This window comes from Podarcis pityusensis (assembly GCF_964106645.2).
Source record: "Podarcis pityusensis genome assembly, chromosome: 12".
Lineage (NCBI taxonomy): Eukaryota > Metazoa > Chordata > Lepidosauria > Squamata > Lacertidae > Podarcis > Podarcis pityusensis.
The window spans coordinates 25,810,346-25,828,965 of record NC_138037.1 but is presented as its reverse complement, the minus strand read 5'-3'; the positions used below and the strand labels follow the sequence as shown (position 1 = coordinate 25,828,965).

The following is an 18,620-nucleotide window of genomic DNA, read 5'->3' as shown; positions in this document are numbered from 1 at the left end:
TATGGTGCAAAAAATACGGTAAGTTCATTTAAGGTATGGCAGCATACATGCCCCCAAATTTTCCATATAAGGGAGGGCAAAAATATCAGCTATCATCAGGATTTTACCATTATCCATTGGTTCATGAACATAGCCATCTACTGAGCAAAAGAATGTATGGACAACTGATTGTCTTACCTGAAAAACTAACGAAAAGAGTGCATGCTTTGAACTATGCAAGTGATGTATTCAAGTGAAATATGGTACCCTTTCACTCAGTAGGGCTTATTTCTAAGGGCTGCAGGTTGCGTTGCCCAGTTAGGGCAATAACAGAATCCCTGTCTTCAGGCTTACAATAGAAGACTTGATGCGAAAGGAATGGGAAGGGGAATACAACTCCAATACAGTGGTACCTTGGTTTAAGAACAGCTTAGTTTATGAACAACTTGGATTAAGAACGCTGCAAACCCGGAAGCAGGTGTTTTGGTTTGTGAACTTTGCCTTGGAATAAGAACATGTTTCGCTTCCTGTTGAGTGTGTTCCATTTGTAAATTGAGCCCCCTGCTGCTATGGGAAAGCACACCTTGGTTTAAGAACGGACTTCCGGAACGGATTAAGTTCATAAACCAAGGTACCGCTGTATATGAAATTTGCAAGGCTCTTAGACTGACCAGCTTGGATACAAATGAGCTGCTCAGCTTTTATGGTTTTTTAAAAAAGGTCTTGGTGGACCTTGAGAAACATCCATGGCAACTCATCCTTCCTGTAAGTAACTGTAATGCAGCAACAACTTATTGACCTTACAGAATAGGGTCTCCTAGAATCTTCTTGTTACTTGTCACAGCCTGTAGGCTCACTGGAGACCAGCTTACTGCTCTTACTCACAGGGCAGCAGAAAAGGGGGGCTTCTGTGAGGGTGAACAGGGGTCCAGCCCAGCTGGAGAAAACAGCAGCTAGTGGAGATGTCAGCTCCTTGCTATCTGCTGTCCCTTTTGGTTCTGATTTGACCTTGCCCTACCCACCCCCAGTATGTGGCCCCTGACTAGATTAACCCAGAGGGAATGTGACCTTCAGTTAAAAAAAGATTGTCTACCCCTAATGCATGGAATTTCACTGTGGTCACAGTAAAAAAAATATTTACAATTTCTAAATAATAAAGACTGGCCAACACTTCCAAGTGTAAACTCCTTTAGAAAGGCAAGCATGTGTTACAGAGTCACCCACCCCATGCCTTTTTATATACATACACAGCTTGTAATAATATGAACATAAGGGTTTAATGCAAGAATCATCACTATATAGTTTATTATAGAAACCAAAAATTTTCCACAAATATCATCTTTCAGTTTCCACATTTATTCAAAACTCATCGTTTTAAATAAAGCAGCATTAAAATCCAATAAATGGTGACGAAGAGGCAGAGGTAGAAAACAAAGACCACAAAGCATCTGTATGCTGGTCTTCCCATGTGTCTTTCATTAAATTTGAATCTTTGTTCTCTTGTATGCTTGAGAAACCCCCAAAATCAGAATTTGCTTCGCTGGTCTGAAATAACTGCAACAGTGCTTGTGTTGATGAGCTTTGTACATTTTTTGTCTCTTCTGGAACAGGTAGTTCATCAGCCTGATGTAAACATAACTCCATTTTTTGTTTCTGATTTCCGTTTTTATTTCTTCCTATGGAATGCATGGCTTTTCTGCTGAGTTTTATTGGTGAGCTTTGTATATTAATGTCTGTCAACTCATTGGGCTCTTTGTTTGAGGGAGGACTAATCAATGGCTTTTCTGGCTCTAGAAGGACCGTGAGTTCTCTCGGAAAACAGTTGCTTTCCACCCTAAGATCAATTGCCGAACGAGTGTCTACCTTCTTCAGACATTTTGCTGGCAGAAGAACTGTATGGTTCAATTTCCGTTTTGGCTTTGATATGTTTTGCCTTTCACTAAACTCAGAGCCTGGAATCCGAGCATGTAGTGAGTTTAAATTTGTTGATAACCCTTGTAAATTCTGTCTTGAAATAGGCTCATAGTGTTCATAAATTTCAGGCAAATTTTTCATGCATTGCTTACTTTCTTTCTGGGGAGAAAGATGTACCAAGTTGGTTGATAAAGCAATCTCTGATAAATTTGAAGCTTTGGGCATTTTACCACTTTCAGTATTGCCACTGACTTTTCTTGATGCTTCTGAAGAACAGATGGTGTGATAGGAATAAACAGAACATGAAGATTCAGAGGTAGAATTTTTGTGTGCAGATTTAGGATACATTTCCAGGTGTTGAGAACCTTCATTCAGCGCCTGTGTTGTAATGCTTTTCCTAGAATACCACCTCAGTGAACTGTCTTGCCTCTTCAACCGCTCTTTCAGCTCTTCTGTTTTTGTTCCGATGAGAGGAGCAAACTGTCCAACACTACACTTCCTCCTAAAATCAAGGAAGTTACACATATGAAAATGCAAAAAGAATTTTCAAAGAAGACATGAAAATTACTTACTAGTAGTAAATCATAAATAACACGGGCCAGTTGTGAAATGGTTACAGGAAGTTTACAAACTGACACAAATTTGGGCACCCGAGGAAAGGAACCATTACGCTTAGAGACCATCAAAGTGACAAACTATTTGGTATACACACTCTTGGTCTACAAGGAGAAGTCAAGATGCACGTATAATCTGCCAAATCCTATTCTGTATTTAACAATGGCAGTGGCATTCTTGACTCGGTGGCCACTGTCAAGCTATATGTATAGCTCTGCCTCTTTTGCCTACTGATTCCTCAAAGCATCGCGGGAGTGGGGGGGTGAGGAGAGAGAACCTATCTTTTTTTTTAAAATGATATTTATTAAAAGTTTAAAAATTACAGAAAAAAGAAAAAAAAGGAAAAAAATTTGACAAAGCATACATTACAATACATAAAAAGAAAAACATAAAAAACAATACAATACAGCAAAAAGAAAACACAATAACATTAAAACACACATCCAATGTTCCATATCTTTATCTTTCATTTACTTGTTTCATCGACCTCCTCACACCTCCCTTTTTGTATTCTAATTTAATTAATTGTTTCAGCAAATTCTTTCCATCTTTCTCAATTTTTGTTATATAATTTATCTTAACGATCTAACCTTTTAATTAACTCAACAAATCCTTTCCATCTTTCACTATATTCTGTCATTCAATTGAATGAGGAGATAGAACCTATCATTGGAATCTCTTCTTCTGCCTCCCCCTGGGCTCCTTAAGCCAAAGACAGTAGCCCTCTTTAGGCATTCTAAATGGAAGTTGGAAAAATGGGATAGGGAAGGTAGAAATGGGGACACGTGTCTTAGTGTCACCCATCCACTCCACTGTGCTCCCATTCTGGTCATCTACAAGTTGGCAGGTGACGGTCTAAAACAGAGTACTTGTGGAGATCCCTTGTGCATTTTAGAACCCTGGAAAATCAAGGTTCTAAAATGCACAGGAAGCCTTCATGAGCACAGGAGGCTTGGCACTTCAGACCTGTAGGAGGTGACTGGAAGAGCAATGCAGGAGCGGGAAGCAAGCTAGACCAGGCAGAACTAGAAAATTAATCCACGCTGCCGCCCTACCTCCATGTGCTTACTTGACTTGTTTAGAATGCCTGAAGAAGGCTAAGAGGAGTTGGGAATCTCACTGAGCAGCAAAGCATGAAGCTAAGAAGAAGAAGAATGTATTTGACATAGCTATTTCTTTTGGACCTTAGAGCCCAGAAGAAGCAAGTGCAAAGGTGGATTCTGGTGTTTGCCTTCCCATTATTAAGAAGAGTCAAAGCAGTCTTTGCAGTCTCCAACTTTGGAGCCTTCCAAGTTCAAAAGGAAGTGGCAGTGATGGAAGCCAGGAGGCGGCAGATCAGGGGGATAACATTGAGAGGATGGCAGAGAGTAAGGGAGACGCAGACATATCTGTTAATCTTTCCTTGTTGCAGTCTACATTTTATATATATACATGTTATATGTCACTTCATCCCATCTTATTTTACTTTCCCTCTGACTGCTAGAAAATTTCTCTCAGTGCATTCATTCTCACAGCACTTGGAGACCATCATATTTGTCAAGCATCTTATGCAAGACACAAGGATTTAAAGATAGCTTTAAAAGTGCCAAGGATACAGCTAGATTCCTTGCAAGTAAGAGAGATGGCTGTCAGCATAGTTTTTGGAAACTGCAGAAACAGGCTATATAGTATATAGCAATTCTGATACCTATTATTGTATCAGTAATCCAGATCTTCCACCAGTCCTGTATGTGGTACTGCCTAATTGTCAGAAAGCACGTCATCTGTAGGTGAAAAATGCTGCTTATGGTTCTACCAAGCCCTGTTCTTTATAGACAGAGCCTTCAAAAGAGATGAACACAAATTCTTTTGTGGTGCCTGTAGAAGCATCGGAAAGGCTGTTTTACTCTTTGGGGCCAAAAGATAGTGGGTTAGCTGAAGTCAGTGCAAAAGCCTCACCAAATAGTGTCATTACTGTATTGCTGATCACTTCAAAACTGGATCTGTCATAGTAGCCAAGACCTATATTAATTTTCTACATCAGCTCTGAAAGCGTAGTGACTTGTGAGGGAACCTCTGAAGTGGAACAACCATGGAAGGGGAGAAGAAGGTACACAAAATAACTTACATTTATTTTTGAAAAGTTAGCTGAAAATAGAAAGTTATAAAATTGTTTACCTTTTAATTTTTGGTGTACTCAACTCTACAAAGTTACAAGAAAACTTGGAAATAATGTCATCCACAACTTGATAGTGAGAACTTTGAGCAAAGTTCTGGTGTTGCTCACTTTCAACATGCTGAAATTAGAGGAAAAAATGTATCAGCATTCCTAAAGAAAATATTTATATATAAATGAGTTATTCTTTTTACAAGAAGTTTTAAAACCACCATAAGGACCCAGGTGAGATTATATCTTGGCTTAATAAACCAATATATGTGTGAGCATCTTCCCTTGCATACAGAGAGCACTTTTGAGGCACAAGTAATCGAACCAAGAATACTCTAATTAACCATAGCTTTCCTTTTTATCTGAACCGGGAACTATAGTTACCAGTTTTGGAATAAGCCAGGATAGTAAACTATGCAAAAGGCTTGGCTTATTAAGCATTTATTGGTTTATTATGACTGTTTAAATGCAACCACAATCTACAATTATCCTTTTCTGACACCTGATGACCCTACAAAATTGTTTTCAGGTTGTAAGAAACAGACTTCAAACATTAATAGTATAAAAGATAAATGTAACATGTAAGCTTACATATTTTTATTTACTGTGATATGCCTGATTGCTTATGCTCCATTACGAGGAAGTCCTTATCTACAGGCCGTTCCAACCTTATTATGGAAGCTACCAGTCCCTGTCTGCAGACCTTTCACTATCTGGATAAAAGTACAGTGGTACCTCAGGTTACATACGCTTCAGGTTACATACGCTTCAGGTTACAGACTCCGCTAACCCAGAAATAGTGCTTCAGGTTAAGAACTTTGCTTCAGGATGAGAACAGAAATCGGGCTCCGGCAGCGCAGCGGCAGCGGGAGGCCCCATTAGCTAAGGTGGTGCTTCAGGTTAAGAACAGACCTCCAGAATGAATTAAGTTCTTAACCTGAGGTACCACTGTATGCTCCTCAAGAATATAGGGTGCTGGCTATTCTTGCTCTAATATATCCAACTGTACTACCCATCCACCTGTAGGGCATTGGCAGCCAAAGCTGCTAAAAATGAGACAGCTTTCCTTGAAACCTCGCTCTATAGCCAAATCACATATTGCCTAATTGTATATGCTGCTGTCTATGTCATAAATACCCACAAACAGAGAGACAAAAGCTACATCTTGGCTGTGAGTCCTGGAAGACCAGCTCTCTGCTTTGCCAGCCTTTTTCCACCTGGGACGGCAGGGCCCTGATTGACTCCAGCTACCAAAGCTGAGGCTGCTGTACAGACTCTTGGATTGGGATGTTGTTTAGGTGTTTTTATTGGAGAGTTTTGTTGCTGTTAGCAGTATTAATTTTCTATTTTTAGACCTTTTTATTATTTATGTGGGATTTGCTGTTTGATTGTATACATTGTGATGTGTTTTATTTATGACTACTTTTGTTATGTTTGTGATTATGTAAATCCTTTCATGTTTTAAACTGCCTTGAGTATGGTTTTAAATATGGAAAGGCAGCATACAAATAAAAAGAGGATGGTACTAAGTTTAACTGATGCACCTTGGGGAGGGTCTAATCCTAATATAACCTGCCTAAAAAAATAATAATCTTCCCTTAGAAGAGAACAGCATTCACTGATTCCAAAACAACTATAAGAATATATAATATATACACACACAGCCCTGTTGAAGCTCCTATGCTTAATTTAGCAAGAGTATCAATGATATTGGCTAACATACCCATGGGAGGTACAACTTATTTAACATTACTTTACAGGAGTTTTAATACCTGGTGGCTTAGTCACTTCCAAAACGTAAGCTATGTCTCATAAAATATTGAAGGAATTCACTTTCACCAAAAATGAGAAAGAACCTATGTCATTACAACCTTTATATTAGCTCTTTAAACTATCTCTATGAATGGGTCAAATACATAGGAATACAGTTTCAGAGAAAAAGGTTTAATAAATATCTGGAAGCAATTTAGGTATATCCATCACATGTAAATGAGCCACAATTATTTAGTTAATATATGCTTACTATTTGAAGGTCATCATACTTCTTCAGACAACATTCACAGTACCCTTTTCTCTTTTTATGTTTTGCAGGAAGCTGAACTGGGCCCTTCCCTTTGTCATTATTTGCTGGATTTCTGTTCATGAAAAAGAGAAAATTTATCTTACTCATATATTCTATAAGAGAATAAGCAAGAGCATCAAGAGCACAACTCAGGGATTCACAATAACATTTTTTCATAGGAACTATGACTTTCAATCCAACTATGATAGCACAATATTACTTGCAGCATTTTGATTCAAAGTAACCAGCTGCATAAATACGGCCCTAGAACGTCATGATTTAAAGATTTTAATGTACTGTTGAACTATATACCAACCCTGTGGAACTTAACAGAGAGACATGGATACTCAGTGGCTAAACATTTAGTACTGGAAGGTCTCTCCCCTGACCCCGCATTATACAATGTCTGGAAGACATGACCCAGCTAGCTACTTATAAGAAAACACAACCTCCCAATCTTTCCATTCCTGTTGAGCCCCCTAGCTAAATATCTTCTTTTCTTCAGCTGTGTTTCCCCTGCCCTCTGGCTCAAGCTTCTTCCCTCATCCACCTGTCCTCAGAGATTTCTGCATATTCTGCACCCTTTCTTCAGCCACCATATTTTCTTTGGCCTCACTACCCTCTGGTTTGCTTCCTCTTTCTGCTCAGCTTCTTGTCAAGCTTCCTGTCCTCCATACATGGGTTCTTTAGTCCCAAACAAAACTAACAGTGTAGTTTTTCTCAGGGTAGTTTTTCTTTATTTATAAAATTTATAAACTTCTTTTCACCAATTTAGCATATCTGGATATTTGAACAGAAAATAAGTATAAATGACTCATGCATCCTCTATTTCGCTGTGATAACCAGAGGCAGACTTATAGAATCCAGACTAAACTAGCAGTGTCTAACTGCTAACATATAAACTGAGCATTTAAAAATCCATTAAATCAAAGCAGCTTGTCTAATGGTGATGGGGGCTCACTAACAACTAACTAGTAGGCACGATAATGTGTGTGATTAGATTAACCCAAAATAGGACATGCTGATAAACTGGTCTTGAATTCTGTGTAAAAATACAAGCTTGCTTCCATCCTCTTTAGCCCTTTACCAAATTCTGGCACATCCCTCTTTAATTACCTTTGTTTATTCTCAATTTGCTTATGAGCAATTATATGCTTCTTTTCTGTTTCAAATGGACTGTAAGGTTTTGGATTGGAATAGTTGACAACAGGAAAGCTGGACAGTTGCAAGTAAAAGGGTCTGTAGCGTCTACATGAGAAAAAAATAAGGCAGGTTTGCTGAACATACAAAAAAGCAATAAATATGTTAAAAGCTTGTTTTTCAGTAGTTCTTGCTTGCAGTGTGTTATCTGTGGTGTATGCCACTGTGCTATAGCAATGTTGACACTCTATTATTCTTTGCTATATAAACTCTGTACCTCCCTTTTATAAGGTTCAAGCCACATACACACTTGTTCTTTTACTCAAGGTTTGTGCTTTGCAATAAATCACCTACTCTGCCCTCCATTCTCCACCTCCCTGTAGAAAAATAACCCAGTTTGATATATACTTTGTTTGATAAAATTGGCAATGTTTTGTTCTCTGTCTATATACATAAATTTTGCACCATGGGTGGGGAACTTCCAGCCAGTGGCGCGGGAGGTTATTTCCCCTTGAATATGATGTCAGGTGTGGGGGAAGCAAAAATGTAGCTGTAAATGCACTCCCAATTGTGCACTGCCAAGGAAAAGCAGGCTTCAGTTCTCCAGCTGGATTAGCTGAGAGAGAGAGAGGGGGGGGGGGAGAGAGGGAGAGAGGGAGAGAGAGAGAGAGAGAGAGAGAGAGAGAGAGAGAGAGAGTTCACTATGAGAAATGCATGGTGTCAGTTCCTGAGGAACTGACTGCCCAGGGCTTGCAAAGTGCTTCATAAAGGGGTTGTCAAGTGCCCAACAGTCAGCCCACCTGTCCATCATCTTATATCATAATGATGCCAGGTGACTGGCAAGAGAGTTGTTCTGCCCACTTGTCAAAGTTGACCCATGGGAGTGTGGCCTGATAAGGCCACCAAATTTGTGCTTCCTTAGCATAATGCAGATTTTGGGTCAAACTACTAGAGAAGAAGAGACAAAGCTGAAGTTTTTGAAGAGCTGGTTACATTACAAAGATTAAAGTACCAGTTTCTATGAAGGTGTACATACCTGGATTTTAAAACATCTAACAGAAAAAAGGAGTAAGAAACAGTGCTTTTCCTTAAAAAAACAAACTAATAAATCCAAGGTATTTTCCTACTGTGAATATTACAAGCTGTTGGAAGTGGAGACTGTAGTCTAAATACATGCCATGCTACTGCAAACTTGTGGTATTAAGGCTGCATTCCTATATACAGTTACCTGGGAGTAAATCTTAGTGAACTCCCAAGATTGCACTATAAGAAACCAATGGATAGCCAGATATGGTATCTAGAGCAATTCCACTAATAAATTGTATATCAGAATCTACCTTCTTATGACCCCCCCCCACGACATATAGAACTCTGCAAATTTATTTCCCCTCACTGTTCTATCATCTCTGATAGATTACCTAGCACAAAAGGAATTGTCTTACTCAAATCCTTCCAGCATATTAGAGTTTAGCATTGTCTTCCTGCAGATTATATTGTCATTGCATCAAATGTTGCCATCAACCTCCAAGAAGAAAGCAGATGGTTTGGAGGACATGTGTTGAATGGAATATTAATTAATCTGAAAATAACACATACCGTCTTCTGTCTTCAACCTTCAGAAAAGGATTTTTCAGTTTATCTGTTCAAAAGAATGTTTAAAAAAACTTTTTATTATTACCAGGTTATATGAACATTCCTATTTCTAACACAAGTAACAAATAGCTTACGGAAAATTATACTATTCTATAAATTAATAACCTTGCCTAGAATAAACGATCAAGATTTTTCTTTTTAAACAATCAATACTTTTATTTTTTGTAAAATAAATAACAAGTCTTATTCATGTCTTGAATACTTACTTTTTGTTTTTTGATCAACTGACTCTTTTTCCTGTTAAAAATAAATTATTATTATAGTTTATTCATTCTATTTATTCAAATGTGCACGTTTTATAGTTGATTGTGTGATGTAGGAGACCAGAGCAGTGGACCAGCAACCAACCAGTCAATGGGAAGTATAGTTTTTAATTTTATTGGCAAAACTGATGAATTGTATTTTAAGACAAGTCACATCTTGGCTACTTTTATAGTTATGTATAAGAGATGTAAAAAGACACAAGCAGAGCATAGAAAGGCCTACAGCTAGGGGGAATGTGTGCAACAAGGTTAAAAGAATTCTCTTCCCTGCATATTTTTTTCAAAAAGAAGCAAAATAAAAAAGCAAGTCTCTCTCCTTCCTACCTGTAGCTAGCTATTCAGCAATTAAATGATCCCCTTAACAATACAGAAACAAGTTGGCTACTTTTATATTATACTATTTGCTTAACTAGCCCAGTAGAGTCTATCCTTATCAGAAGCAACTCTCCTGGGCTTTTCACATCACTTGCTACCTGATCCTTTGAGCACAGCAGCAGAAATATAATTTTCCAATATTCAGTTCCTTGGGCATGCTAAATTTAGTTTGTTAAATAGCCTCTAGTTTTTTTAAAAAATGTAAACAAGGTAAGAGGACTTTGTACTACTGAGTTGTAATTCCTTAAAGTATTTTCAATTATTCCAATAATATTTTTTTTTTTAAAAAAAAAAGAATTCATCTAATATAATATTTAGATCACAATAAGTGCTCTAGTGAACTTTTTAATTAATCAAATAGTTCAGATATTTTGCCTATTGGTAAAAACATGTAATATATTTACATAGTATATAAAATTAACATGGCAAGCTTTAGTTTTGTTTAGAAAAGTCAAACACGCATGTTAAATAGTATTTCAACAGATGGAAGAAATCAGTTGGCAATCCCATAATCTGTAAATTCCACTGAACTCAGTGGGGTTTACATCTGAATAGAAATGTACATAGGATTGCATTATGCATTTCCAGATCCGTGCCCGCCCCCCATGTTGATCACTAATAGGCTAGCAAAGTTGGGGGAGGGAAAGCTGTCTCTCCAGGTTATAGACACTACCAGACTCCTTCCTTTAGAAGGGCAACTAGGTTTTCTCCTCTTCCTCCACCGCAAAGGCCCATTCGTTGCTCTCATTTCAGGATAAGGTGCTCATCCTCCTCCTCTCTTGGACCATGATCATACCAAAACCAAGTGGACACCCAAATTTTTCTGGTACAATGCACAAATGAGTAAACCATTATGCTACTTAGCTGAGGATAATAATTTGTCTATAGCCCATAAAGTATATATTTTAAAAGATATACCTTAAATATTTAAGGCATTGGTTTTATGATATTCAACCTCTTATTATTTTTCTCTGGAATTAGGAAGATGTAGACTTACCGCACATTTGATTTCGGTGCTTGATTTCTTGATCAGAGAGATATCTTTTTTCTTCTGATCAATATACTTCTTAATATCTATTATCAAGAAGAAAAGATTATCAAAATTATTTGAAATTATCTTATTCTAAAACAATTGAAAATTCCCTGAAAAAATACTTACCATCAACATGAAGTATTTTCACTCCCCAACTCAAGGCATTGGACAAAATACTACCAGAGGGGATTAATTCCTGAAAGACACATATTTATAATACTTCCATTAACTAAAATATTTTTATATTCATGTGTATGAATATGCCAGCATCACTTAGGAGTGTTGCATGCACATTTTCACACTGTCCAAACCAAAGACCCATTAAAGCTGCATAAGCAAAATTAGCCAAAAGGGCTGTTAGAAAAGTTGCATCACTGAGAAACCCATTTCACAACTTTTACAGTCAGAATGGTTTACTTTTTGAAAACATTTCAGAGAGTTGCAAGTAAGAAAACACATAGAAGCAGACAGTGCAGGGCAGCTGTGAATCTGACTTCCCAGCAGCAGTTGGCTGCCGTTTAACCAGGACAGAGTGCTAGAGAAGTAAAGGCAATGCAGGCACACCAGCTAAGCCAATCCAGCACTCCTGCTGTTGCATTGAAGCAACCCTGACCTCACCACTGCCCTGCCTTGGTAAGCAACAGCAATGATGCTACCAGGAATCCCACTCCTGCCAGAATGGAGTCATATTATTGAATGATACATACCTGCTCTTTTATTGCTTTTTCAACTAAAGATTTTCCTCTACTCATGCGCACCTATTTATAAGAAAGAAAGAAAATACAGAACATTTGTGTTCATTGCTAGTAGTCTTACATAATGAAACGTTCAAGGCATAACTCTGCAAGGATTCTAAATATTTGTAAAACCCGCTCACACACTGGTTAGAGCATGGTGCTAATAATGCCAAAGTCCCAGGTGTGATTCCAATACAGGCCACTTGCATATTCCTGCATTGCAGGGTGTTGGACTAGATGATCCTCGAAGGTCCCTTCATACTCTACAATTCTGATTCTAAAAAATGTGACACAGTGGTACCCCTAGTTGCGGACACGATCCGTTTCAGGGTGCTGTTTGCACCCAAAACAGTCCGCAACTAGAGCGGTGTTTCTGCGCATGTGCGCAGAACACTTCTGCGCATGCAACAAAACCCAGAAGTATAAACTTCCGGGTTTGCCGTGTTCGCAAGCCGAAAAGACGCAACATGAACCTAACGCAACACGAGGTATAACTGTACTGTTACTGATGTGATTGCACTTTTATGTTGCATATTTATTGCATTTATATATTGTCTTGATATATCTTATGAGAGAGGGGATTATAAATATTTCAGTAAATTAAATTGCATTAAAGGGGTGCTGTAGAACTGAATTTTCAGAACTGGTAGGGGATTTAAACCTTTCAACTTCACAATTCTATGACATAAGTGGCTACATCACGTACTCCTCTGTGTTTGTGGATTTTTGGTCTATCCATCTAAACTTAGGTCGAGGCATTAATATAATATTCTTAAGTAATGAATATTAAAAGATTCAGCACAAACATGCCCACTACTGCTAATCTGTATATTTCTTTCTGCAGTTTATTTGGGTAATGAGCTGTTTGAAAATACAGCGTATTATTATTAATGTAAATATTTTGGATAAAATGTCTTAAATGTTCCTATTTATATTAATTTGTATTATATTATTAAACGGACTTAAGTAAAGCAACAGACTTCATGGCTGCGTATTTCAAAAACTACATCTTGACTTAACACAAATTAGAACAGGTTAATGGTACCATAATCAATATCATTTTCATCAAGCCATTCTTTGCTTGACGCAACATTAGCCACAAACCGCAAACCCTGGCTAGTTTTGCAAGAAGAGAGAGCTCTACTTGACTTGCAGCATGACTTTTAAAAATATATCTGCAGGGAAGGAGGCAGGAATGGGACTTACTGTGTCCACTAGCTTGAATGAACTTCCTTCATGCCTGTCTCTTCTGCTGCTTGGATGAGGCGAACTGTTTCCACCATTATATACGGAGTCTGGGCTCGGGACTGGAGATATTTGTCCAAGAGTTTGAGCAAATTTTGCTTCCTTTTTATTAGAGATCAAATAGCTAATATCTTTGCTCAGGAATCCTTCCACTCTCTATACATAAATAAAAAAGGATTCTTTCAGAACTTAGTATAAACCTTGCAAAACAATGAAGCACTTCATACCAGTTTAACATACAATGCCCCCTTCGCACAAAGCTGAGTGCTTTCCCCAGAGCACAATCCACACTGCTGTAAGTTGTGTCTGAAATGACACAGCCAAAAGTATGGTGCATTATCACAATAGGTTTTTTACACCTGAAAATGGCCAGCCCGCTAATTCATATGATTAAGCACATGAAAGTTAATAGAATTTTATCAAATAGAACTGGGTTTAGATTCAGGAGTGTTTCACAGAGATAAATAAATCAGCCACTTGCAAGCTCTCTTGGCTTACTATGAGAAGGGGGAACTAATGGTATCCAGCACTGTATCAAATGTACAAAACTGGCCCCAGAACTTCATTAAAACAATTATTATTCTGAAAGAGACTCCAGGGATTCATACAAGCAACATCAACAGGTAACTATGATTTATCTGACAGGGAACTGTGAAGATAATAATAGCTACAATAAATTATTATTATTAATTTAAGTGCAATTCATGTACATGGTGTTTTACAAACAATAGGTATGACAGGTTCCTGTTGCAAGAGGATTATGATCTAAAACAGACATCAGAAACGATAGAGGAAGGGGGTGAAATGGAGGCACTAGCAGGTAAGGGAGGATTATTTTTATTATCAGTACTTTAGCTTAATTACAATAAGGTATAGGGCCTGGGGTAGAGAGTTTGTTTTAAAGGCTTCCTGGAAAATACAGGTTTTGAAACACCAAAAGGAAATAAGGGAGGTAGAGATATATATGGGTATAAGGGACCGCATGAGGAAAGGGCAGAGCCACTGCAGGGAGGAAAAAACATTTGGACAGCCAAGATTATAGAACTAGTTGAACAAAGGACACAAGAATAATGTGTTGGGAAATAAACATACAAAGTTATGGAGGAGCACGGCCACAAAGGTCTGAAAAATGAGGAGAAGCTTATATAGGATGTGAGGACGAACTGCTAAAAGCGATGAAAGGTGCAGATTTTGGTAGTAGAGTACTATATTGATGTTATAATATGAAGGCAAGGCATCAGAGGACCAGAGAAGTCTGCAGTAATCCACGTGAGATATGAGCAGGGCACAAACAAAGGTGAAGGAGCAGAAAAGGAGAGTCGTACTTCTGACAACAGACTGAATTTGAGGTGGAAAGGAGGAAAGAACAATCAAAGGGAAAAGGCTTCATGCCTAATCTTCAGGGTGAATGGAGAAACTATGGATAAGTATGAACAAAGAAATGAGGACTTGGGAGGAAAGTAGAGAAGTTTGCTCTGACTCAACTTAATATGATTTTGAAGCAAAAATGAGACAGGATTATAAAGCACTTTGTAAATTAAGGACTTTAGAAATTATGAACATCATAACAGTCTGTTATGCAACCAACAATAGTTATATGACCACTCCTTTATACATTGATTGTTCCCAATTCACACACATTTTATGTGTAATCTTCATTTATATTATTACATAGTTGGTGAGACTACACACATACATTTAAGAGTCAATTACTAATTATTAGGGCTGGAAGCTTGGGAAGCTTCTGGGCATATAGACTGATTTTGAAGGCTCCCCTATTACAAGAGGACCTAATTTTTCAGATTAAAAAAAACAGAAACAGACTTACCCCTCCCAATTCTTTAAGATCTTTTGCTATTTTCTCAGAGAGGACATTGGATGGAATATCAAGGTAAAACACCTTCCCAGTAAGTGGTTTGCATTTTAGTTTATCTGATTTTGTGGAATCTTTCTTCACATTTTTCAGGGGAGGTTTGCTTCTTTCTGTTCTTCCTTGCATATCACCTATAATAAAAAGAAAAGAGAATTTGATAATCAAGGGGTTTTTTAAGGGTTTGTGGGCAAATCATCCTGGGTAAGTAAAGCCGTATTTCTAATAAATAAATAAAAGTATATTTGAACTTGTCAAGACTATACAATCCCACTCCTCACCACACAAGGTCAGATCAACAGCACATTCCCTTCCTTCTTCATATTATTATTTATAATGCAGTAACTGAACTGGTAGAATCTCATAGTACAGTCCTAGGATACAATGGACATCTCCATCTGCTAAGTTCTGATGGCAGAAGGGTGTTCCATTGCCAGAGGCCTTTGACAAGGCAGTGGAAATTGTTGAAGAAGAGTTGAAGAGTTTGGATTTGATATCCCCCTTTATCACTACCCGAAGGAGTCTCAAAGCGGCTTACATTCTCCCTTCCCTTCCTTCCCCACAACAAACACTCTGTAAGGTGAGTGGGGCTGAGAGACTTCTGAGAAGTGTGTGGCCCAAGGTCACCCAACAGCTGCATGTGGAGGAGTGGAGACACGAACCCGGTTCCCCAGATTACGAGACTACCGCTCTTAACCACTACACCACACTGCTTTACCAATGCTTTACCTGGCAATAGCCAGAGTAGGATCGCAAATTGAGAAGCTATGGGGAAAGGCCAGCCATGGATCTGCTGGACCCTAAGCTTGCCCATTCTTCAGAGAAAGGCTCAATTTGGGTTTCTCAGCTGTGCCAGCCTGGAACTATTACAGCAAAAAAAGAGAGAGAGACAGACATAAACCCCATCACCACCTTGTACCCTGACCAGCCTGAGTTGCAGAAGTCAATCTGCTGCAACTGGCATCCTGGCTCTTGAGTACATGTAGATATTGCGTTCAAATATATGTGATACTATCTGGTCCAGGAGGAGCTACTCTTAAACAAGATATTCTTGTTTGAGAGTGCACCTGAACATTCTTTACAAGTGAATGTTGCACAATGATCTCAACTGGAAGTGAACCTCCTAATTTTATGTCTACTTATACATGGGGTAGATGGGGCTTGTCCATCTGGGAGATGGAAAACTCTGATCCTAAACCTTCACTGCCTTCTGGCATATATTTGGGAGAAGAAAAGGCTATGGAGTAAACCCAACAAAAATCCACAAGACAGTTGGATAGCACCTTGTATGCCTACTTCTGGCAACTCCTGCAGCCCAGCTGGTGCCAAACATATTGCTCTGCTTTTCCTTGGACAAGGAATGAGGTCATGAGAGGGATCTTGTTGTTCTGGGCAGCCCAGGAGCTCCGTACAAACTGCTCAGGCTTGCGCCCCTGGGAGGTCACTTTGGTGCTGCTAAAGCAGTAGTTTGACTTAATCCCCAGAAGCGCACTCCATTGTTTCTCGAGACAGATGGGTGCCAACAACTTATAAACATACCTTACCATTTTCAGAGAAAGACGTTTCTAAGTAAATTTACTAGGATTGCAGCCCTAAGCCAAGAACATATCCCACTGAAATAAATAAGATTTGGATTCAAGTGGATGTGTTTCATATCAGAGTTAAAATATAGGACAACACTCTTACAAACACACATGCAGTCAGTTTTACTTTCACTTACAGATCCCAAACCTTCAAAAGTTTTGAATAAGTTCCTCATTAGAACATTAAAAAAAAACTGGCTACAGGATGAGTTTTTATACCCCAGCTGTACAGTACAGGAAACAAAAAGTCCAATCTCTATGCCAGGCAAAGTACAACTTTACAAGCAAAATAGCTGCTTACCTTTTTCAACAATAAGCATAATGTTTAGCATAATTCTCAAAAGCCCACAACAGCTTGCAGTGCAAAGCAGTTATACACACATTTGGAGTAAGTGAAACACAAGTTAAGTAAAATCAAACATAACGCAGTAAGATACTGTAGTACACCACCCCAATGTGGTTTATTTACACATATATATAACCTGAGCCAACAATGGAAGGGTTCACAGTATTAACACCAGAAAGTTCTTGCTTCTTCCAAAACCACAACACTTCAGGCATGGTTCAGTCTCAGGCTTCCCAGCCTACTTATTCCAACTACTTGTTCACATAACTCAACTCACAACTCTGGCCTTTGTCTTTCTAGCTACCAGCCAATTGAGGGAAGGGGAACCACCCATTTTTCCTCTGGCACAGAGCCATTTCCTTTGTTACCTTAACTACCAATACTTAGTCTTAGGCCGTTATCTCACCAGGAAACCAGCCTAGCTATTCAAGGATTTGGATCAGTGCTGGACCCAGAAATTAGGAGGGGACCCATGCATAGGTTTAAGCCCCCCACTCCCCGCCAAATTATAAAAATACAAAAGCTATCTAGATCTCATCAACCTCCTCCTCTAAGAAAATTTTGCCTCTCTGGATTTCCAAAGAAAATGGGAGCAGATCTCCTGCCTAAGAGCTTTATCATCTTTTTTTCTTTTCTTTTGCATTGCATGGGGCAGGGGTTGGCAGTGAGAAGAAACAACTATTTTTTTGTCCGAACCTCCTTTCTGGAACGAATCTGTGAGGGGGCTGAAGCTTTTTAGAAGACATCCCTGTTTAGGGAAGTTTTTAATGTTTCATGTTTTATCGTGTTTTTAATATTCTGCTGGGACCAACCCAGAGTGGCTGGGGTATAAATAATAAACTATTAATAATAATAATAATATTAAAGCACACTCCTTAGCGGACTAAAGGAAAGTCCTAGCACTTACAGGGGAGCTGTCCTTTGCTGCTGCTCTTCAAACCACTTGGTTTCATTTTCCTGGGAAGTCACATTTTACCCTCCTCGCCTCTAACGGTTACGACCTGCGAGGCAAAAAGAGCAGCGCACAGAAATTAAAACCACATTTTAAAAAGCAACAACCGGAAAAGCTCTTTAAAGGTGTTGGGCGGAGACCCCGAGTCTTACCGCCTCCCCGCCCCCCGTAGTCCCAACCGCCTCCCCCCAAAACCTCACCCTGGTTTTTCCCCTCGCGTGGCCTTTTCCCCTCCCCGCCTGGGGGGCAGCGCCTGGTGTCCAGCGCCCGCTTCCCCTGCGCCCCCTTTCCGTGCCGCCGCCTTCTCCTCCTCCCCCCTCCCCCGCCGAGGGACGGTTGGCGTTTGAAATGTGCGTTCCCGCCGCGCGAGCCGACTCACCCCCCCTCACCCGCCGCCTCGCGCCCGACTTGCCGCCGCCGCCGCCGCCGCCTCCTGCTCACCCCAACGTGGCGGGGCCCATGGCGCCGGGGACGGGAGCCGCTCAGTGTTTCCGCGAGTCGGCCATCGCGCTAGCTGTCTCTCGCAGTTTCCCGCCTCTGACCAGCAGGGCCTACCAGCAGCTCCCGAGGCCGGCCTCGGCTCTCTCGTTGGCCTGAAGGGGCGCCCGTGCCGGGAAGCGGAGGCGGAGGCGCCACCAACCAGCGAGGAGGCTCCCGCCCCTCGGAGGCCGGCTCAGCGCGCTGCCTGGGCGGGGTGGGAGTTGGCG

General features: G+C 39.7%; 1 protein-coding gene across 2 annotated transcripts; it reads right to left on the bottom strand.

Moving 5' to 3' along the window:
* Positions 1–1,319: 1,319 nt before the first annotated feature.
* DBF4 (DBF4-CDC7 kinase regulatory subunit) lies at positions 1,320–18,495 on the bottom strand. Of its 2 annotated transcripts, none has more exons than XM_080973849.1 (13): positions 18,355–18,495; positions 17,869–17,962; positions 14,991–15,166; positions 13,124–13,318; positions 11,888–11,938; positions 11,307–11,376; positions 11,145–11,221; positions 9,716–9,746; positions 9,453–9,495; positions 7,833–7,964; positions 6,678–6,789; positions 4,666–4,784; positions 1,320–2,395 (listed from the first exon to the last, which is right to left on the bottom strand). In XM_080973849.1, the coding sequence occupies exons 2-13, from the start codon at positions 17,912–17,914 to the stop codon at positions 1,369–1,371; spliced, it is 2,079 nt and encodes a 692-aa protein (XP_080829975.1). In that variant the 5' UTR covers positions 17,915–17,962; positions 18,355–18,495; the 3' UTR covers positions 1,320–1,368. The 2 variants fall into 2 exon arrangements, with proteins under 2 accessions (XP_080829975.1, XP_080829974.1); XM_080973848.1 differs by lacking the exon at positions 18,355–18,495 and adding an exon at positions 18,114–18,262.
* Positions 18,496–18,620: the final 125 nt, after the last annotated feature.

Coding starts and splice junctions, on each gene's coding strand:
- DBF4 (XM_080973849.1), bottom strand. CDS start 17,914: ATGAAACCAAGTGGTTTGAAGAGCAGCAGCAAAGGACAGCTCCCCT. Junction 13,319..14,990: donor ATCTTAAAGAATTGGGAGGG/GTAAGTCTGTTT, acceptor ATTTATGTATAG/AGAGTGGAAGGATTCCTGAG. Junction 9,496..9,715: donor AGTTGATCAAAAAACAAAAA/GTAAGTATTCAA, acceptor TCTTTTGAACAG/ATAAACTGAAAAATCCTTTT.